The sequence below is a fragment of the Rhinolophus sinicus genome, linkage group LG17 (genome assembly GCF_036562045.2).
Source record: "Rhinolophus sinicus isolate RSC01 linkage group LG17, ASM3656204v1, whole genome shotgun sequence".
NCBI classification, from domain to species: domain Eukaryota; kingdom Metazoa; phylum Chordata; class Mammalia; order Chiroptera; family Rhinolophidae; genus Rhinolophus; species Rhinolophus sinicus.
In genome coordinates this window covers 13,588,552-13,611,295 of record NC_133766.1, presented here as the reverse complement: position 1 = coordinate 13,611,295, position 22,744 = coordinate 13,588,552, and the positions used below count along the sequence as shown (strand labels likewise).

Genomic DNA, 22,744 nt, shown 5'->3' with positions numbered 1-22,744 from the left:
GAAACTTTCCAGCGTGCCCTTCAGTCACATCAAGTTGCTGTCAAGAGCTCAGCATACGTCATGCTTCCCTGAACAGGTTTGCCTCCTGGGGCAAGGTGGTGGGGGTGACTAGTTATGTTTGGCACCTGGTCTAAAAGGCCGCAGGTTAGGATCGGCCTATCCATTCTCAAGACTCTTTTCTATTTCCAAGGAGGGCAAGACCAGCAAAGAACTGACACAATGTCTCCGAGAGGAGAGCCGCACTCAGACAAAACAGCAACTCAAGGGGACGAAAAGGAGATGCAACCAGGTTTTTACAGCAACACCGACATAGTGAGCCTTCTCTGACCTTCCCAATAGTTTTTTTCTAAGTTACTGAATCCTCTCACCCCTTCTCTCGACGTGCCTCCGCCCCGCACACCGCCACCCTCCAACAAAGGTAGGGGCCTGGCCGACTGCAAATTCTAAGGTCCACTGCGGCCATCTCCAGTCACGGGCAGTTGCCTAGATGTAAGTTTGGCGTCTAGAGCTATAATCTCCTTGGTTTGATCTCTCTGGCCAGTGTGCCTGTAAGGAGAAGCAGAACAGGTGAAGGCGGCTGGAGGGAACCAGTTCCCGGACGGTCGGAAAGGGCAAAGGGAGGGTGCGGGGCGAGGGAAGGAGGAACGACAACAAGATAAGTAAAAGGAGGCGCACCCAGAGAATGGCCTCCCTCCCAGGGATCACCTTGCGTTGACCTAGTTGAGACGTGCAGGAAGGAACCAGAGGGGGAGAAGGAGAAGGGGTGGGCGGGGCTAAGGGTGGGCGGGGCAGCGAGCCGCATCTCTTTCTGCTGCTCGGCTGTGATTGGCGGACAGATTCGAGCCGGAAGCGCCGGGAGGCGTTGGCGGCGGCGGCGACGGCGCACGTGGTGACGTGCGAGGGGGTGAGGCGCGAGCGGGCGGCGGCGGCAGCAGTGTCTCCCCGACGCGCGTGGAGGTCGGTCTCTCTCTCCGAACTGCTGGGCGCAGTTTCTCCGCCTGGTGTTTCGGCGAGACTGTGCCCCCGAGTGAGCGGGTCCCCGCGAAGCCTCGGTGGCGCTGCCCGCTCTTCATCGCCTCCGTGGACTGACCGCTTGTTTCTCCCGCTCGATCGGTTCCCCCCTCCGCGGCCTCGAGGCGCTTTCCGTTGGGCCTATTCCCGCCCGCTTCCTGCTGCTCCCCGTCGAAGCTCCAGAGATGAGTTTTTCCATCTCTTCAGAGATGAACCAGGTAATACGTGCTGGTCCCCCTGACGGTGGAGGGGGAAGAGGGCGCGGCCGGAATCCGATATGAGGGGTGGCGCGGGCGGCCGCGGAGAGGGTGGGTGGCGTAGATCCGTGTCCTGGTCCCGGGGGGAAGGCACCCCAAGCCGCCGCGGCCCTCTGAGCGCGAGGAGCCAGCGCCGCGCGGGCCCTGCGCCCCGGGCACTGCCGTGGTAGCTGGGTCGCGTTGGCGGCCGCGGGCATGTGCCGACGGCCTCGGAGAGCGCTGGGGCAGGGGAAGCAGGGCGGGAGAAACGAGACGCTGTTGCTGGGGGCCTGGGTCGGAGCCGCGCGGGGCGGGGGTGACCTGCCGGAAGGAGGACGCGGGAATCTCTGTTCCCGCTGTCAGAAACCGACGCCTAGTGTGTGGGGTGGCCCAGGTCTGGACTCCTCTGTGAGACCTCCCAGGACCCGGCGCGTGTGGACGGGGAGCCGGCCCCAGGCTGCAGCGGGACTCGGGGCCTGGGGTGGAGTGGCACCGCGTCCCTGATCGCCGTGGGCCGCGGGGTCCTTTGTTCCCGCTCCACGTTGCCCGCTTTTCTTGCCAAGCGCGCGGAGAAGGGGGCGGGAGGAGGGAGGGAGCGAGCTGCTGGCCTGACGTGTCGGCGCTGAGTGACGGCAGGGTCGGCCAATCGCGGGCGGGGGTGTGCTGGCGCGGGGCGCGGAGCCGCCCGGCCTGCGTAGTGGGCGCCAGCCCCGCGGCGCGCGGAGCAACGCCTGGGGCTGCGGGGCTCGGGGCAGTCAGTCCGCAGCGCTCGCCGCTGTCTTTTTTACAAAAGGGATCGGCGGAGAGGTTTGCTCTTTTTTTCATCTTGCAAAGGGTCTCTGGTTATAAGTTCTTAGGAAGGTATCGGGCAGTATCAGATTGAGGGTTGAACGCAGGGAAACTTGCACCACAAATACTTTAGAAATAGATTTACTTTCCCCCAGTCTGTAGTAGGCAGATCTTTGAGACAGCTGACATTTCACAACTAAAGCAGGTAGAAACCAGGCGCGTTTTTGTATCTGTTAGTGCTGGATTAGAACACACTGGTTTCAAGCTGTTCTTTGAAGACTTGTGTGTGGGTCTTCTGTCTAGTAATCAAGAACAACTCTGGAAGCCTAGTAGTTGAGCAGGTACAACATGAACTAGACTGTATTTTCTTTTAATAATTCTAGTGGGGGCGGTTGATTTATGGGTAACAAAAGACTGATGAATAGTGTGTAGGCATAATCTTGCTGAAACTTCTTTCTTAAAGACACTAAGGAGCGGTTGTATTTATACTGGCCTCATCGGGAGATGAGGCAAACACTGACTGTTTAGAATGGGATTAAGAAGAGTGTCCTTTAATGCCAGCTGGCAGGCTGCTTATCAAATGTCTATAATTTGGTAGCTGGAGGTAAAACCAGACCAGAGCCACTGACCAAGAGATGGTTTTCCTCTGTATCTTCCTAATAGAGGAGATCTGTATGGTTAATAGATATTAATTTCTTAATTTGTAGTTCTGTTTTTCTAACTTTTCCCCCTAAAACAAAGCATTCCGTCTTTTGATTTACCTTGAAATTAGCCATTTTCTGGCTACTTACTTTGGGGTGGGGTTTTGTTTTTCTTGCTTGAAAGATATTTGAGGGGGCATTTGACTGTTCTTTTGCAAATAAGTGTGTTTTAATTAACGTAAACGTTTTCTTGTTAGAGAAATGTGTTAACCATTGTTACTAAGATCAACTACTCCTAGAAATCAGGTCATAGATTTTTCGACAGTATGATTGTATAGTCAAATCTACAAGAAGGAATTCTTAAAGGTTGGGGATCCTCCCACCTTGTTGTGCTAGAGTGTAAATGGAGGGATTATGAATAAGGTAGTGATTTCTGGGTTTTTGTTAGAACTACAGAAAATACATGCTTATCTTCATTTACCACCTTGTAAATGATTTCTATACCTATTACTAGGTCAGTATTCTTACACTTGCAGTATCAACCTGGATATCCAACAGGTACCTCCGCTTTATAATGTCCCAAAGCAAATGCCTCCCTCCCTTCTTTTCAGCATGCAACAAACTAAAAATGATTGTTTTGCTTTTTTGAATTCTATTTCATATTGATTTTGGTAATGATGCCACATATCCAGCCTAAAATATCCTCACTGCCTTAGGATAAGCATGGAGCCAAGTGAGTCTGCTGGGGTATATAATATCCGTACTTAATTTTCCTGCTTCCATGTTTTACCCATTCCTGCAGACCACCCCCCACATTTCTGCTAGAGTATCCTATGGTTCTCCTTGCTAAAATCCTTTTCTGCTCTCCAGTACTGTTTAAATCTAGCATTGAGGTCTCTCTTACTTCCTTTCCCACTATTTTCCAAATTCGTCCTGCAAATTATAATCTATTGAAACAGAAATGGCTGCAGTTTCTGGAATATGTGTGCTGTCATACCTTTTTCCCTTTTTATTTGTGCTGTTTTCACTGCATGGTTTTTGTCTGTCTGGTTTGGTCTATGTAGTGTTCAAGGCTGGGGAATGGAGTTAACTATTGTGTCATGAGCATCCCATTCCAGAGTGTGCCTGCCATATGTTTGGTGCCATAATGTTTGTGGGATGAAAGAATTACAGAACAGTGAGGTTAAAAGCATGGAGCCAAGTGAGTCTGCTGAGTTTTGATATAGGTGGATGGTGATAGTTTCAGAGGTGACATTGGGAGTCTCTAACTTGTGGTTTTAAAAAGATTCATTGATTTACTTTGTATTATTATAGTCTGTCCTTTAAAAATGGAGTTGTTTATTTTGTGTGAGTTGACTGCCCTCAAAAGATTACCTTGAAGTTTTAAGGACGCTTAAAAGTTTGATGATAAAGTGTTATCTTGCTCTTCTTACTGAAAGCCTGAGAAAAATATGGGGGCAAGCGATACTGTAACTACCTTTTTCTTTTTTTAACAGCTCTTTGATAAGACCTGTTGAATTGTATGTATTTCACTTAAGCTAATCTATTTGGGTCAGTGATAACATATGAACTTTTGGGTGTTACTAAAGAAGTTTAGTTACTTATTTACGGGTCTTCCTTTTCTTGCACTAGTCATATTAAAGAATTGAAGGATATTTACCAGAAGATATTGTACTTGACCCCAGTTTTAATTTTAAAAATGGATTAGTCAAGTGTGTATTTTAAATATCAAACAAAATTCTAAGTTTTATACTTTTATATAACTCTGGGATATTGGGTCTTTTGGTTTGGCTTTTCAAGGAAAAAAGTTATCCCTACTTTTTCCTTCCACCAGTTACTGAACTTGAGTTCCATAGACCAAAACTACGACCTTCTATGAGTTTTTGGAAAAGTTTAAAATTCTCAATTTGCCTAAGCTTGCTTAGTGAAAGTGAACATGAACTTTCAAAGACATGTTTTTTTTGTAGGTAGGCAGTTGATGTGTCCTGCCTCCAATTTGGGGTTAGGTAAGAATGGGGGCTTAAAGGAGGACAGTAATTGAATAAAGTAAGTTTGCTACATTAATTTAAATGTCAAGTGGACTTAGGCTAGCTTTTAAAATCAAATAGGGTTGGACTGATGAGTAGCCATTAAATAGATGAGGTTCATATTAAGACCTTGATGGTACTAGAAAATCATCAAATACTAGATATAGTAGGACTTATTCTATTGCAAAACTAATAATATTGGACAAATTTATATGCCAAGAGTTGCTCCAAAAATTCTCCCAAAGGACTGAGGTGATTTTAACCATCTGTTTTTGTTTTTTAAAATATATTTAAGGTAGAACTTCCAATTTATCAAATATAAATAGATGCCATTTTAATTAGTTGAATCAAGACTAGTTTATAAGTAAATACTGAATAAACTGGTCAAAGTTTAAAAACATGCATAAATCTCCATATCATAATGTTTTTGATTTTTTCAAAGGGCACATTTTAATCATATCATGGGGGTCCCCCTTCACCCTTGTTTTAAGAATGCCGTATGAAATTGACATGAGGAGTTACCAGCTATGCCTGTGGATTGGCCACCCTACTACATACCACGTAGACAAAGATTGCCTTAATCGAGCTGGGTATCGGCGAAAAATGTTTGAAGGTTTCTTTAGGATAGAATGTTCTCTATGTATACAGAATTGTGTATTATTTGGAAAACATTTGTTTTGCTAGGACTGGTTTCTTAAGAAAAGCTGAATTAACTAATCTAGATGAAAGTGTAGAACAGAGGAAATCAATATTACATAATGGTATGATATAGTTTCGTTACAGGGGTAAGTAAGCATTGACAGTAATCCCAATCTGAGTCAGAATACTCAGGTTTCCTTGCAGTAAAATCTAAGTTACACAGGTAGGACGTATGGGATCCCACTCTTGCGGATTGTGCATGTGCTGAATTGAACACAATAGGTTTGTTGAATTAGAAGGTGACCAGCCATCACTGGGTCCTGGGTTAAGTGATTATTCCCCTTAACATAAATGTTAGATTTAGAATTGCAGTTTCGATGGATGGATAAGGAAAATCTGGGTCATTTAAAGATGTCCATTTTTAAAAGCATGTACATCTTTCAAATAATTTCTTATTTAGTTCTAGTTTCCTGAATTAGTGGAATAGCAGTTCGGGTGAATCTTTATATTCATTTCTAGGCTAGTTGTTTTGGTAGGGGGTAGATAGGATGGATACAAAGATGAACGAGACAGGCTCTGCCTTCAGGGGACATTGAATCACGAAGATAAACAGGTATACCGAAGCACAACACAGAACAGGCCAGCTGGAAGATCACACATCCTTTTCAGAAAGGGTTCAGTATGTGGAGGATGGGAAGAAAGTACTTCTTACCTGGGGGGATTTGGCAGGGGCTCTATGGAGGTAAAATTTCATCTGGCAGAAATTGGATTAAGGGTATTCCAAGAAGTGCCAACAACTTGAACAAAGGTTACAGAGGCTGCAAAGTGCAGAGCACATTTTGGGGAACAGTGTATCCGGTTTGACTGTAACATTGTGTCATGTCTGGGAATAATGCCCAAAGGTTGCTTGCTGGCTAGTGAAAACAGACCTTTCTATATTAATTGGAGTCTAAGAGAAAGAATATTAGAGTTACCAGTATTTATATTTGTTCTCTAATCTTGTGCTTGTATATCTCACTTAAATGAAAAATATTAGCTCCTGCCTTTCAGGGAAGGATTTGGTGGTGGTGGGGGGGGGGATCACCTGAGTAGCTGCAGGTTGAATGAAAACTGTTTATAATCACATTTGTGTTATTTTCTCTTTGTGTCATTTACCTCAAAATCTCTTCAAGAACAGGACTTTGTGTGATCTGATCTACCCAGATCAATGACAATCTTTGATCATTCTGAATATCTAAAATTTTTATTGTTACAGATTATGATGCATGATTATCACAGAAGAAATTCATGTCTATAGCTTTTAAGGACTTGATTACATCATTTTCAAGCCTGATAGTTTTGGAATCACCATTAAGAGCTTAAGACACCTTTGCCTTCACTTCAACCACTTGTCTTCATACCTCAACGAAGTGCTGAGTTTTTAACACTCCTTTGTCCTTGGATTATATTTAAGACATCCCAGAAAAACATTTCTCACCAGTATAGGAGGTAAGTGAATATTCATTGCCCAGTGCAGCATTGACACGTAATTTTTCTGAAGATGAACTGCCTTTCAAAAATTTTTAAAGGTGAAGTCAGTAATTTATAAAAATTTTTTTCTTTTTTTCCCTTTCTATTTTGAATTTAAATACATAAGTTACTTCATACTGAAATCTATTACGTTTTTTTTTGCTGCTCAAGAATTTTAATTTTAAACATACAAATATTTTCTGGGTTTTTTTTTATCTCTGTTACTGCTTTTTAATGATGCATTTTGTGTAGCCATTAGTCAGTTGTTCATAAGAAAAGGAGAAATGGAAACTTTTTAGAAGAACATAAGTTTCTATCATGTATTCTTGTATTTAGAATATATGAAACCTGCAAAGGAAACAGAATTGAAGCTTGTCTTATGTATCAGTTTTTCTCACACGTGGGTAAAGGAATGCAGCCCAAATCCAAGGACAACCTACACACGATAATCACGTCACAGCCTTCCAGGCTTTTAGGTTGCTTGTGAAATGGGTTTGGGCAGCACTGAGTGTACATTTCCTTCCCTTCACAAAGAACAGGCATGGAAATCAGAGCAAATTGCTGTATGTATCCTTAAAGATATTTAGGACCAAAGCATAGGGGTACAAAGACTTGGACATTTCAGTGCCAGTGTTGTTTGAGCAATGTTTTTGAGTGATAAAATTTTTGTGTTGTTAATAGTATGGAATTTGAAAATAAAGATACTGTATTACCATTTAAAATATAAAAAATCACTGTGCACAAGTAAAATAACTCAGGTTCTTTTTGCCCTTTAGCCAAATTTATAAGGAAAAATGATTCCCAATGGATATTTAATGTTCGAAGATGAAAATTTCATTGAGTCTTCTGTTGCCAAATTAAACGCCCTGAGGAAAAGTGGCCAGTTCTGTGATGTTCGACTTCAGGTATTTAAAACTTAATTGGAAACTTACAAAATTGATCTTTCATTACTAAAAGGATCTTGAATTTGCTTATTTTCTTCTTCCTAGGAGGCATTTAATGAAATGACTTTAAAAAATGAATGATTTACCTAGAAATGTAAAGGACCTGATGGAATAATTATAAGAGCTAGAGAAATACATCGTCCACAATATTTCTAATTTTAATTCCCCATAATTTCAGGTCTGCGGCCATGAGATGTTAGCACACAGAGCTGTCCTGGCATGCTGCAGTCCCTATTTATTTGAAATCTTTAATAGTGATAGTGATCCTCATAGAGTTTCTCATGTTAAATTTGATGATCTCAATCCAGAAGCTGTGGAAGTCTTGTTGAATTATGCCTACACTGCACAGTAAGTTCTTTGAAGTAATTCATATAACTTGGGGATGTCATGAGGAAATTCCAAATATCTCTAAATTTATTTAAATTAAGTGTCGAAGGTCTTGGTCTCTTAAGTGATAACTTTTTTATTTTAATAGGTTGAAAGCTGATAAGGAATTAGTAAAAGATGTTTATTCTGCAGCCAAAAAGCTAAAGATGGACCGAGTAAAGCAGGTAGAGTACCATAAGTAATATATAAGGAGTACTATTATTTGAGAGTCTTATTTTATCTCATTTAGAATGCATAATTTGTCATAAGATATTTGTTAGTCTCAAGAACTTGAAAGTCTTGGTTTTCCCCTAGAGAACTGAATATGCTTTTTTAATTGTGTAGCTGTAGTAATGTAGCAAGGTCACACTTTGTCTTAGATTATCGATACAGGCTAAATTCTTGCTCTTCCGATAGTCTTCTCTGGCAGGGTGGCTGTGTCGGTGTCTGATAACATGAATTAAAATATTTGTTTTTCTCAAAAGTCAAGTCACATAATTTATATCCTCAGTTCTCTGTTCTACTCTTCTAAGTTCTTCTTTAAACATATTCCTTCTAGAATTTAACGCCATTGAGAAGTGTTTAATAATTCACAGGAAAGAAAACATTTAATCCTCCAATGTGGGGGTCGGTCAGTCAGCTGCAAGCCTCAGACCAGCTGCCTGTTTTTGTCAAGTTTTAATGGAACAAAGCTTTCATTTACATATGGTCTATGGCTGCTTTCCCCCTCCAGATGAGTAGTTGTGACAGATACAGTGTGGCCCACAAGCATAAAGTATTGATTATCTGGCCCTTTAAGAAAAGTTTCCTGGCCCCTCCTCTAACACCATCTCCTCTGCTTAAAAATCCTTCTGTGGTTTATGGCACATATCGCTCAGGTTAGCACCATATTCTCCCTAGTGTAGTTGCTGTTTTTCCAAAATTATTTCCTAATTGTCTTATCTTTTGCTCCAGCCAAACTAAAGTTTGCAACATCTTTCCTATTTCCTATCTGCGTTCAACACCATCGTCTCCTGTAGAGCCCAGTTGAGATAATTGTGTTTATGAAGCCTTATCTAATTCTAGTTGGAAACTACTGGTCTTAACATTTCATATGCATTATCATAGCATTTCAGTTTATTGCTTTTCTTCCTTAAACAACTTACATATTTCCGTGGCATTCTTGGTTGTTTATCGTTTGTATAAATTGTTTCTTCGCAGTGTTAAACTTATTCTATTAAGGCAGTGATTTTTGATTCGTTTTTTTTTTTTTTTCTTTTTTGGTATCTTCTCATAATGCTTACACATTGAGTATTAAATGTTAAGTAAAATATATTTAAATCTTGGCATGCGTATTTGTTTTCCAAGGTTTGTGGCGATTATTTACTATCTAGAATGGATGTTACCAGCTGCATCTCTTACCGAAACTTTGCAAGTTGTATGGGAGACTCCCGTTTGTTGAATAAGGTTGATGCTTATATTCAGGAGCATTTGTTACAAATTTCAGAAGAAGAAGAGTTTCTTAAACTTCCACGACTAAAGGTAAGGAGTAAAATTTATAAAGATACATATACTACTTAGTTTCAGGCATGGAATCTATGTGTTTCAAGCAAGTGACTAATGGTTATGAAAAAGACAATACACTGAAATGATAGTTATTTTTAGCTGTGTAATTGTTTTCTGCCTACCAGTTTGTTTACTTTGTTTGTTTTTTTTTTTTTTGGCTACTGGTTTCTTCACAAATTAGAATAAATGTATGGAATGGAATGCAATTGGGCATCTGTGACAGCTTTATTATGAAATTGAGAATTGAAATGAAAATTAGAGACTCACCACTGATCCACTGTTACTGATTTTTCCCAATTCTAGCTGGAGGTAATGCTTGAAGATAATGTTTGCTTGCCCAGCAATGGCAAGTTGTATACAAAGGTAATCAACTGGGTGCAGCGTAGCATCTGGGAGAATGGAGACAGTCTGGAAGAGCTGATGGAAGAGGTTAGTTTTAAAGTAAATGGGATTCAACAATTCTTAAGAATTATTTTGCTATAACATGAAGGATTCCCTTTCACTTTTATTTTATAACCATGACCCTAAAGAATTTAAATTTTGCTATAGGTACCCCTAAGCTGAGAAACAGGGGGGGTGTCCAGGTGAGCTGAATGAACTGTTCAGTTTGGTCTTCTGCTTTTCTTTTTATTTCTTTGCTTATTATGTGCTATTAACTTTCTTTAAAGTAGCATGTAATTTGCTTTAGAAATGGGAGGTGGTACTGAAATTTTCTGTAGATTCTTAATTTTTCTTCACAGGTTTTTACTTTAAAGTTGACAAGTAGGTAAAAGCTTCTAATGGTTGTTCCTCCCCGTTGATTTATCTCCCCATAGGTTTATTAACAAAGCTAGGATACCCAAGACTGAAGAAACAAGAAGAAACCTCAAGTGTATTGACACGTAAAGAAGCAGCAGTCCTGCCCCAGTTCTCCTAAGAAAAATCCGCTGTGGGCAGAGAACGATGATGATTTAATGGTGTTTACTCCTTTACAGGATTCTCCTCTTTAAAGCTCTGTGTTTTTCATTGGTGGTGTTCATACATGTAGTCACTCAACTTGGGCTACTTTTAAAAAACACAAGAAAAAATAATGAAGAAATGGTGGAAATTAAATATATGCCGATGAGCAGTGGAGCAACCTTGCATTTATCACTCCACTTAAAAGCCTTTCAGATTCACTAAAGGCTTCCCAGATCTGTTAGGCCTTTAAAACTACTGTTATCATTATGTTTGAAAAAGGCCTGACAGGAGATCTTTAAGCTCTCTGTGGTTTCTCACTTGAAAATCAGATGCATACACCATGTATTTGCATCTGTTAAGGGAAGTAGCTCTACAGCTTATTTGAATTTTTGAATTTGTTTTTCATCTGTTCTTGACATTACCTACAGGACAGAAATATGTTCATGCGAATTAGACCACTTATCATCAAAGGTGTAAAGCATATTCAGTATTTGATTGTACATATGTATATTCTTTAAGACCCTATATATTGTACTAGTACCTTTATCTTAATGCTGTATAATAGAAGTGATGAACAAAATGAAGATTTCTTTCACATCAATCAAGCCAAGGACTCTTCAGCCAGTGTTAGAAGATTCTGTATTTTATTTTTGTTTTTTAAATTTTGACAACCATGACATGTATTTTCTTTACATTGGGATCCTGCCAGAGTAAGATGTCAAGAAGCCCAAGAAGCACACTGGAGGTTACCTTGAGGCGTGTGTGAGCTGCATACTAGCGGAGTAGCCATGGAGACAGTAGCCACATGGGTGTTCTGTTGCTGTTTTGCAGGTTCAAACCTTGTACTACTCAGCTGATCACAAGCTGCTTGATGGGAACCTACTAGATGGACAGGCTGAGGTGTTTGGCAGTGATGATGACCACATTCAGTTTGTGCAGGTACACATTGCACATCTGAGGTAACCTCAGGTTCAAATTTGATTAGAGCATTTTATAGTAGACGGAAATTTTCCTTTAATGAAGGAAAGTGGAAGAATTTCATTGGTATGACTGGACAGGAACATTTTTGGGAGAAAAGCATACCTTTCTGAAGAGTTATGACCATTTTTACCACATAAAAAGAAATTAACTCAGCAAATCAGGAAACCCCATTCAGATTTTTTTTCTCAGTAGGATTTACAAGTAGTTAGAAAAAGGAAATACAAGATGGAGCAATATAGAAATTGTTATTTGGTTAGAAAAATAGTGCAACAGGAATGACTTAAACTCAATTTTTAAAAATCTCAGTGTAAACTTTTTGAATTTATGGACAGATAACACAGAAAAGTGTCACACAGTGAGCCTTAGTTTAAACACTACCCAGGTCAAGAAGAGAAGATTTGTAGCCCCCTGGAAGCCTTCCTCTTGCCCCCTCCCAGTCACTGCCTTACACTACCTCCAAAGCAAACCATCCTCCTAACTTCTGAAACAGTAGATTCGTTTGCCTGTGTTTGAAATTTATATAAATGGCCACACAGTATTCATTCTGTTTTGGCCTTTAGCTCAATGTTGTATTTGTGAGGGTAAAACATAAAGTAGGCTGAGTTGACCCAGTTTAAGGGGTGTTTTCCTTTAATAATTGGTAGATAAATGAAAGACTCAGAAGTAACCTGTATGGTGGTATTAGCAGGCGCTCTGTGTTAATAGTGGCTGAGTATCTTTATTTTGAGAAAAAATTTTTGGGTCTGAGTTAGTAGAGAACTAACTGTTCATGTTTGTGCATTTTGAACATTTAGGATATCTTCCCTCTTAACTCTAAACATCTTAAGTAAACATTTTTAAAAAGTACTCTTTCAATAAGCAAAGATTGAATGCCTGATTAAGTGTCAGGTAATGATGTTAGATATGGGGACATAAACGTGTAAATGACAGTTTCTACTTGCAGGACCTTCGAAGAGTAGGTAAAACAATATGGCTTTACAAGATATCTACGAAGGGCATAAAAGGGAGGGGCGAGTGGAGTCGAGAGAAACGAGGGAAATTGCACAAGAAGGCAACATTTGAGCAGTCTTAGGATTTAGAAGTTTGCGTAGCAGATGGAGGGAAGTGTGTCAGATAGCAAACAATGTCTTAAGGATGGTACTCTTACAATCACAGGTCATGAGACGGAAGTAGGTAAATGCCACCTGATTGGGGCTTACACTTTATCCTGTAAGTAGTGAGGACTTGCAGTCTAGACAAGGGAGTAGAGTGATAGGAACAGATACATTGGTTAAATTACGGCATTTAACCGTTAATTGGTTAAATTACGGCATTTCTATACAGCAAAGATCTGTATATTAATCATATGTTAGACATTGTGCACTATCAGATGGCAGTCTCTAGGTCATGGGATTCCAGCTGATTTGTTTTCATTTTAGAAAATGATTGCATTACACCCTTGTGTTTTTATATTCAGGTACAGAAGGTAGATTAGAACTTGTGAGCCCAATTTGTAGACCGTTACAAGCTGTAGTTCAGGTGAAAAAATGATGACTTGATCTATTTATCTGCTCAGGAAAGAGAAAGGATGGATTCTAGACGTTTATAGTTAACAAAAGTTGAGTTAGTGCTCCTTGATTGTTTAGATTAGGAAAATGAAGGAAAAGGAAGCATGAGTGAGCAGGATTCTGACATGAAGAACTCCTTAGAAAGTGCTGCCGTGAATAGAGATGAAGTAAAAAGGATGAGGGACACATTAAGCTTCCAGAACAGGAAAAGAGGTTAAGAAGCCATTAGAAAGGTAGGAGGACAGAATCAAATTGTGTTGTGAAAGCTAGTTAACATGGGAGGAGAAGGTGTGAATGAGGACTAAATTGTCACCTGCGTCAAATCATTCTCAGGGAAGTCATGTAAAAGACAGGGCTGTCTCTCTCGTACTGGTTCTAGGAAGGCATCTAGGAGTAACCTTGAGTGAATGCAACTTCCAGAGAGTATTAAGGTTAAATCCTTAGCTGCAGCAACTGAAAAACAACCACCATAGACCATCCCCAGGGGAGCCAGAGACAAAGAAAGTGTGGGACAGTGGGTGGGCTGGGTGGTAAAAGTTGATGTGGGCAAGTTTGGAGATAAGGGAGATAAAAGGATTATGTTTGAAAATGTTCCAGAAGGAATATGAAGGCATGAACCAGTATTTCTGTATAAGCCTTCTCAGAATACTAGTAGTCTTCACGGTTAACGTACTTTTCTCTTCCACTTTGATTTTCTCTAAATTTAGTCCATACATTAGAACAGTTTTCTTAATGCATTAAGCTCTTAATGTAAGCATCATCAATTTGTGATACTTTGGATCCCCTTCTTCCCACAAATTGGGGTGGGGTTTTCTGTACCTCATAATTCTAGTAGCAGAAGACATAGGCTGTCATAGTATAAAAAGAGTGGCTTATACTCAGAACTCCTCATCTTTTAGTTGTACTGTCTTAGGCGATGCATATTTTTATCTATAAAATGGATAGGTGATATTGTCCTCACTGTATTAAAAGATGATGTGAATAAAGTACCTAGAAATACCTAGGTGCATAATAAATATCTAAATGGGCTTTAGCAACCTTTAACATTGTACATTCTCTGCCTTTTCTCAAAGTAGCCTACATGTGCTATAACCACACCTGCTGAATGACCCAGACCACACCTTGAATAGTTTTTTCACAGCCTCAAGTAACTACCAAAATCTTTTTCTCTGTTACATGGCTTTTTGTTTCCACTAGAAACAAATTTCCATTAAAAGTGTTACCCACCCATGTGGCTCTGGCCCTGGGAACCAAAATAAGTGGATGGGCAGACGTGCCAGGTACTGAAGGTGGTAGGTAGTACCTGCTCATTTGGCAGATCCCATCAGGATAGTGTTGACTCTTCCAATTCCATATATTGTATCTTTTGGAAGAAAACCATCAAAGGGAACTCACACATGAGGACATTTGCAGAATTTGCAGCTTTGCCCATTTCTCCCTCTTTTAGTGTTCCTGTGTATTCTACTTTTGTGAATGTTTGGTTGTTTTTGTATTACTGTTTCATTTCTGATTACTATTTTTTATTTTTCTGTTTTGATGTAGTTTTACTTGTTTGGAAAACCACTCTAATTACTTACAAGGTAGTCCTAAAGAAATATACTTTTGTTTCTCATAATTACTACTTTTTTCCTGTAAAATACCTTGAGAGACTGGATGGACATTATGTCTGCTCACTTTTTGCTGGCATTGTGTGGATACCAGTACATATGATGTAGTTAGGTTTGACAGTTTTCGTGGAAACAGTGGGTTCTCGGTTAATTCTAGAAGATTCTGTACTTAATATAAAGAGTATGTGAGCTTATGTGGATTATGGGGTAGGGGAGTTTTTTGTTTGTTTTCCCTCCATTAAGGAATTGATACTTGACCCACAACATACATTTTTTTAATTGTTTAAATTGAGCTTTTTCTAGCCAGGCAATTTGTATAAGTGTAGTTGTTTCATTATTAAGTGGAGCTAGAAGTATGCCAGTAATTTGTGTCAATTGGAAAGTGTTGGTTTGTATTAAATTTAGGTGTGCTATAAATGTCCTACATAGGTTAAGGATACCAAGTGTTTTTTCAGTGTTGTGGAATAGCTCAGGAACAGAGGTACACCAGGTATGGTCTCCGGCTAGGTTTCTGTAGCTACCTTTTGATTTTGCAGAAAAAGCCACCACGTGAGAATGGCCATAAGCAGATAAATAGCAGTGCCACTGGATGTCTCTCTTCTCCAAATGCTACAGTACAAAGCCCTAAGCACGAGTGGAAAATCGTTGCTTCAGAAAAGACTTCAAGTAAGTGTGTGACACTTATCAGATTGTCTTCAATTTATTTACTTCTTAAGAAGGAGTGTTAGTGGAACCATTGAATACTTTTAAATTGACTAGTTGAGGAAAAAACTCAAAAGCAACTAAGTTTGGAAAACAATAGCAGATCATTCCAGTCTGGAATCTGGAGTCCCAATTCAGAATTACACAGCAACCAAAAGTAGTAATAATTGCATCTTAAACACAGAACTCTTGTGCTTTTACAGATAACACTTACTTGTGCCTGGCTGTGCTGGATGGTACATTCTGTGTCATTTTCCTTCATGGGCGAAGCAGCCCACAGAGCTCACCAACAAGTACCCCAAAACTGACTAAAAGTTTAAGCTTTGAGATGCAACCAGATGAGCGAATAGAAAAGCCCATGTCTCCCATGCATTATGCACGGTCCGGTCTGGGGACAGCAGAGATGAACGGCAAACTCATAGTCGCAGGTAAGAGCAACGATGAGTGAGTGCTTGTCGGAAACCTTCAACTGGCTAAGCCTCTAAATGGACTTTCACACTTGCTTGTGACATGCAAACTTTGGAGAAGGTTTAATATGCCTTCTTTACTCAGCATTCCACTTTACCACATTCTAAGAAGACAGAGAAATAACAAGTAAATACGATACAGTATTGCCTAACCTTTGAGTCAATGTGTTTCTGATTCTTAAAATACTATAAAGTGGGTAAATTGTTCTAATTGTTCAAGCCAAGACTAAGCAATTTACTCACACTGATAATGTTATAAGCACTTAGTTAAAAAAGATCAACTAACAGGGCCTTAAGTTTGTGGACAAATATTCTTTTTCTCATTGTACAGGCTATTCAAATCATTCTAGACCAGAAACTGGTCCAGTTCAATATTTCAAACATAAATCTTCATGGTTCTTTTACCAGGTGGTTATAACAGAGAGGAATGCCTTCGAACAGTTGAATGCTACGACCCACATACAGATCATTGGTCCTTTCTTGCTCCCATGAGAACACCAAGAGCCCGGTTTCAAATGGCGGTGCTTATGGTAAGTGCAGGAAGAAGCAGCAGCCATATTTAGCTTCTCTGCTTCAGAACAGCAGAAGTCCTAACCTCTCGCTGTGGTACAGGGCCAGCTCTATGTGGTTGGTGGATCGAATGGCCACTCAGATGACCTGAGCTGTGGAGAGATGTACGATCCAAACGTAGATGACTGGATTCCTGTTCCAGAATTGAGAACTAACCGTTGTAATGCAGGTAATAATGTTTTTCTTCTGAGGTAATCGGTACTGAAGTATGAGAATTGACGTATCAGTGTATAACCTTATTTCATACTCGCCTAGGAGTGTGCGCTCTGAATGGGAAGTTATACGTCCTTGGTGGCTCTGATCCATATGGTCAGAAGGGACTGAAAAATTGTGATGTGTTTGATCCCGTAACAAAGTCATGGACAAGCTGCGCTCCTCTTAACATCCGTAAGTTGGTTTCTTTTTCCCTTAGAGTTGTTTTTTCGAAAGACCTGAATCCACAGGATGTGTAGCACACACGTATAGTTTGGGGAGGTAGAGTAATAATTTTGGTTTGACTTGATCTTATAGGTAGACACCAGTCTGCAGTCTGTGAGCTTGATGGGTATTTGTACATAATCGGAGGTGCAGAGTCGTGGAATTGCCTGAACACAGTGGAACGTTACAATCCTGTAAATAACACCTGGACTCTCATTGCGCCCATGAATGTGGCCAGGCGGGGAGCTGGAGTAGCTGTTCTTGACGGTGAGTGTCGGGACTTGGACGGGGGAAGGATGAGTAGGTTCGGAAGTTCCAAGAGAATGTCCGTGGTAATTATATGCTTGTATAAGTAAGAATTCAGAAGCATCCATGTTTTCTGACGCAGTGGGGATTGGTGGTTTGTCTTTTAGAAATGTCTTCTCTAATCAGACTCAGTACTTGATATAACGTATTAATTCACCAGTCTTTTGATGGGTTCACTGAATTAAGTTCTAAGTCATTTTCTTCTATAAACCACTCATAATGCATCATCTTGGAGTTTGAGTTTCTTTAGAGCAAGAATTTAAAAAATTTGATTTGTAAAAAGTGCAAATCATCTAAATCTAATCTTTATTCTAATTGTCTACTTTCTACCTACTTGGAAGCAAAACTTTCAGACTATTCTTAGTTTTATATCGACACAGCTTTTCACATCCAATTTATTGGTTTATATAATGCTTAATTATATAATTATGATAATGAATTTAGTTTGGAACAAAAGCAGAATTTTAGTAAGCTTGTGGCTCAGAGCATGTGTGTGTAGACAAACCAGCAAGTAGCCCCCTGGCCTGCGATCTTTAGCCTGTTGTGAGCCTTTGTCAGTCCTTTCACAAGTACAGCAGGTCTTGGAATAGGGTCGTTGCATTCGAAGATGCTGTAGGAGCTCAACTCTTACTTATATCAATTAGCCTATGGCAAAATTGGTTTCGTTGTATGTCATTTTGCTTAAAGTTACAGAACCTATTAATGACATTAAGTGAGGACTTATCTATGAACGCAGGTAGGTTAAGTGACAATCAGATGAGAAAATGATGAATTTGAGAATCCATAATAAAAATTATTGTAAGCTACAGAGTATTTAATGCTAACATTTTATCTGTTTGAAAATAACTATTAACTGCTCTGCATATATATTTACAAATAGTCATAACGCTCACTCTGTTTCCAAGAAGAAATTTCTTTTCCAAAACCATTTTATATAGTTGGAAAGCTCTTATAAAATGGTTATCCAAAATCTGCTCTTCTATAACTTCTTTTGAACCTTAGTTCTTATGTACTGGACTAATACAAAACTTCCAGTGCACAGAACTGTTCTGTTTTGCCACTTACTAGCTGCGCCTTTTGGCAAGTTGTCCAGCTTCTGCGTGCCTTGTTTCATCTGTAAAATGGCAGTAAAGCGATAACACACAGGACTGTTGTGAGAAAGGCACTTTAGCTAGATGCTGCCCCCCTCCCGTTCAGTTGCCAGAGTTCCATGTGCGAATATGGGTTTTTATCAGTTTTCTTCCATTTGTACCCCAGCCTCTGGAGAGTGCTTGTCACATTTAATAAATACACGTGACAGAATGAAGAGGCATTTCTACGACCCACTGATTTTATCAAGAGATTTAGGGTTTTTTTTCTCATTCTCTAGATTTAGCACATCTCATTTCTCTTTTAGGAAAACTCTTTGTAGGTGGTGGCTTTGATGGTTCTCACGCTATCAGCTGTGTGGAGATGTATGATCCAACTAGAAATGAATGGAAGATGATGGGAAACATGACTTCACCAAGAAGCAACGCCGGGATTGCAGCTGTCGGGAGCACCATTTATGCAGTGGGAGGATTTGATGGCAATGAATTTCTGAACACGGTGGAAGTCTATAACCTTGAGTCAAATGAGTGGAGCCCCTATACAAAGATTTTCCAGTTTTAGCAAATTTAAGATTCTTTCAAACTAACAGGCTTAGTGATGTAATTGTGACTTAAGTAGAGGTACATTTGTGAATAAGGAGGGTGGGTGGGGATAGAGTTGCTGACAGCAGCAACACAGAGCTTTTGCATATTGCATATTATTAAACGTGCTGTACATACTTTTTGTGTTATTGGGAAGGGACTGCAAAGATGAAGGTCTGTTTTCTGTATTTTTAGGACTACTTTCATTATTTTACTTTTTGGAAATTGATATTGTAAAAATAAAAAACCAAAATTGATTGGGCACATCATTTCAAGAAGTCCCCTCTCTCTGCATTTGGTTTGCCAGTTTGCACAGTTGACGACTCTTCCCTCAAATGTGTTTTATGGGGCAAGAGAGGGAGCATTTTAAGACATTGGGCAGTTGGGTTTTCTAAGGGCCCCTTTTCAATAACTGGAACACTATAACAAAAGAGACTTATTTAACTAGATGGCAAGGACTATTTTTGTTTTTATTAAAAGAAGTGACATGCCTACCAAGATTTAATCTTTAATGATTGCCTTTTATAGCTATATTCTCAGCAGAGTGCCTGACCTATGGAAGTAAGATATAGCAGATTCAGCTTACTGAAGCAGAGGTAGTCTTACAGGATGCTGTGGGAGGGGTTTCCTTTTCATGCCCAGAGTTCACACTTCTAAGCTTTGGCCTCAGCTACAATGTTTTTTGAGAATGCAGTACCAGTGTTTATTTGAATGGAGCTGCTGAACAGTAATGTAGTTGTCATTTTATTTGAAACACTGATTTTAAATATTTTGACTTCTTGAGGGTACATTTTAATATAGAAAGACACCTAATATCTAACAGTACAGTGACGTATTTTATCTTCTAAGTCCTGTTCTTATTATTGACAAAACAATCCCAAATGGTAGCCCTCAACTGTGAAAACAATTACTTAAACTGTATTGGGTTTATGAATGCAGCCTTTATCAGAACTATGTTTTTGTTCAGTTTTTCTATTCATATGGGTAAATACTGGTTGGGGTCACTTGGTCTCCCATGTATAGTGCTCCACATATAACTTATGGCGCCAAAACCAGCACATCCTAAGGCCTGCTGCTCATGCAAACATATTAAAGTTACCTTGCAGGAAATCCTTGCACCATGGGATTAATAGCTGAAGGTCTGTGTACTCCTTCATTACCAAAAGTTTGGGGGAAACATTTTTTCCAATACTCGTGAGATTCAGGTATTTGTGAAAAAGTATTCACCTAGCATCTTACATCTTAAATAAGGACTGATGTTTGGTTTTAAGGTTTCTTCTCGCAGAACACGAAGAAGCACCCAAGTCAAATGAGCCAGCTGGGCCGGAACGACTATCCAGTGGCTAATGGGTTAGGAAGAAAACGAGGTGTTCTCCAAATGTTCCACAGGTACTTTGGCACTTTATTTCCACAAAACACCTGCAAGAAAGGAAATCAGTTCACCTGGTGACTGGCTCCTGACGTTCTCTCTTGCTGGTTGGTTGCTCTGGACTAACATTAGATTTGAATTTGCCTCACGTAACATTTTTAAATGGCTCTGTATATGCTCCATACAGCACAGGGAAATTAAGTTCTAGTTGGGGTTGCAGCAGTAAAATCCACTACACAGTTCCTAAGTAACAATGTAAATAATACGTGAAATTACTTTGGGTCAAAGTTTTCCTGTATTACCACCGATGCCAAACAGGTAATTTGGTGGCTAAAATAATGTTTTGGTTTTTTTTGAGTATGTTTTAAATATAAGAAACTTCCATAAAGGAATAAAAACTGCTCAGTGACAAGTTGTTACTGTTTGTCCACATCTAAAAGGTACATGTTTTCTTGAGGGAAGGAGAAAATGTGGCATAGCCTCAACATAATTAAAAAAATTTTTTTTCTCCAGTATGGGTTTTGGAGTAATTTAGAAACAACCACTCTTGCAATTGGTTGTAATAATGCATAAAACATACTAAATTCCTAAAACACCAAAAGTATAAAATACCTATTTGAATTAACAAAACAATTGGTTATACCTCAGGCATGAATTTTCTTGTGACTTTCAAGGTAGGGTTTTGATTTGGCTTCTAGTATGTCATACATACTTGACCATTACTTAACATGTTTGAGAATTCCTATATAATCATATTTTAAGAAAATATCTGGATTTGGGACTGATACAGTGCTAGAATCCTTGCTTAATACCCTAGGTGTGTACCCTCTAATCTCAGAATTCTTAAAATTGAAGAAGGCAAAGGAGAAAGTGTCTGTAGAAGATAGTTTTGCAACTCCAAACTCAGTCTCTATAGTATGTCATTTATTTGTATCCTACTTTATTCCAAAAAAGGATTTGAAGAGTCTTGCATTGAGACATCAGACACAAGATAAATTAGGTGTAAAAGTGGAAGGAAAACAAGGAAACACCACTATATGAATCTTAAATTGTAAGGCCACGCCACCGATTTGGTCCTGTGAACAGGAGACCTGTTAAATACATTAAATCAACAAGAAAAGGATATCCTCCCATTTGCTATAACATGAAGAGACCCTGAGCACATGCTAAATCAGCAAGACGAGTCAGATAAGGACAAGTACTGCTATCACTTGTAAGTGGAATCTGAAAAAGTCAAACCTGTAAAAATCGGAGTAAAACGGATGGGGGGGGGTGGTGGTGGTAAGAGTCAGAACTTACACAAGTAGTAAGCCAGAGATCTGATGCACAGTATAATGACTATAGACGATATTGTACTATAATTATGGACTGTGATAAATACCCCCAGCAATCATTACAATACATAAGTGTATCAAAGTAACACGGCACACCTAAATTTACACAATGTTACATGTCAGACTTACTCAAGTTTTCAAAAATCAAGAAAAACCAACTGTAGGTTAAAAAGCAATTACTATGACACACCCATTTCCTTATATAATAAAACCAGGAATCGCTCAAGAGTCTTAAAATGATAGATTGAACAACAAGTAATTTATAAAGAGAGGGACATGTGTGCACGTTATGGGTTCTTCAACCTACTGGCACAATGGTCAATGAAATATTTAAACTTCACTATTAATAGCTCCACTTTTTGGGGTTGAATACGAGTGAGAAGCTAAATTAAATAAATAAATGGATATAAATTATTTTTTAAAAAAGCAAAAGTTGTTATTAAGCTAAGTATGTATAGGGTTGATAGACTGGAAATACAAGAATTACAAAGGACATAGATGGCTACACATTTGCTCGGACTGAGCCAAGGGAATAATACAATTTTAGCCTGGACAAAAGTACACAGGATACCAAACGTGAATGAGAATGAAACTTAAGAGATGAAGTGAAATATACCACAAGTGAGAAGCTGGAAAGAATCTACCAAACAGCGCCAGCTATCTGCTCAGGCATAAGGTCTACCTTATACACTGAGCAAGTCTTTTGTCTATCTTAACCAAAAGTGGTACCAGGTCTTTAAAGATACAAACTTGAAAGAAAACATTTGATAACGGGTTTACATCCAGAACTCTCAAAACATTCCAATTTTAAAATGGGCGAAAGATTTGAACAAGACACTTCTCCAAAGAAGATAAATGGGTTCCAATAACATGAGAAGATGCTATCATAAATCATTAGGAAAACATAAAAAGCAAAATGACACATCTATTAAAACAATAATTCCAAATTCTGGTTAGGATGCAAAGCAACTGAAACTCAAATTGCTAGAGGAATTACAAAATTTTACGGTCACTTTGGAAAACTGGCCATTTCTTATAAATACCCTCTATGACACAGCAATCCCATTCCTAAGTATTTATCCAAGTGTAAGAAAACATTTTTACACAGCAACCTATGTGTGAATATAG

At 39.4% G+C, this 22,744-nt stretch overlaps 2 protein-coding genes across 7 annotated transcripts in view; one reads left to right on the top strand and one right to left on the bottom strand.

The window, feature by feature from the left end:
* HMCN1 (hemicentin 1) overlaps positions 1-506 on the bottom strand; it is a 667,703-nt gene extending 667,197 nt beyond the window's left edge. Inside the window, exon 1 of the mRNA XM_074322404.1 lies at positions 369-506. The gene's annotated coding sequence lies outside the window, so the exon portion shown is untranslated. The remainder of the gene's footprint in view (positions 1-368) is intronic.
* IVNS1ABP (influenza virus NS1A binding protein) lies at positions 112-19,182 on the top strand. Of its 6 annotated transcripts, none has more exons than XM_019738061.2 (16): positions 1,093-1,229; positions 3,192-3,235; positions 6,599-6,831; positions 7,629-7,757; positions 7,975-8,144; positions 8,272-8,347; positions 9,510-9,683; positions 10,011-10,136; positions 11,478-11,585; positions 15,318-15,447; positions 15,687-15,911; positions 16,359-16,480; positions 16,563-16,689; positions 16,776-16,907; positions 17,031-17,204; positions 18,640-19,182. In XM_019738061.2, exons 4-16 carry the CDS (start codon positions 7,647-7,649, stop codon positions 18,891-18,893), a joined length of 1,929 nt encoding a protein of 642 aa, XP_019593620.1. In that variant the 5' UTR covers positions 1,093-1,229; positions 3,192-3,235; positions 6,599-6,831; positions 7,629-7,646; the 3' UTR covers positions 18,894-19,182. The 6 variants fall into 6 exon arrangements, with proteins under 6 accessions (XP_074178507.1, XP_019593619.1, XP_019593620.1 ...); XM_074322407.1 differs by lacking the exon at positions 1,093-1,229 and adding an exon at positions 1,959-2,054; XM_074322408.1 differs by lacking the exon at positions 1,093-1,229 and adding an exon at positions 2,659-2,708.
* The last annotated feature ends 3,562 nt before the right edge of the window (positions 19,183-22,744 follow it).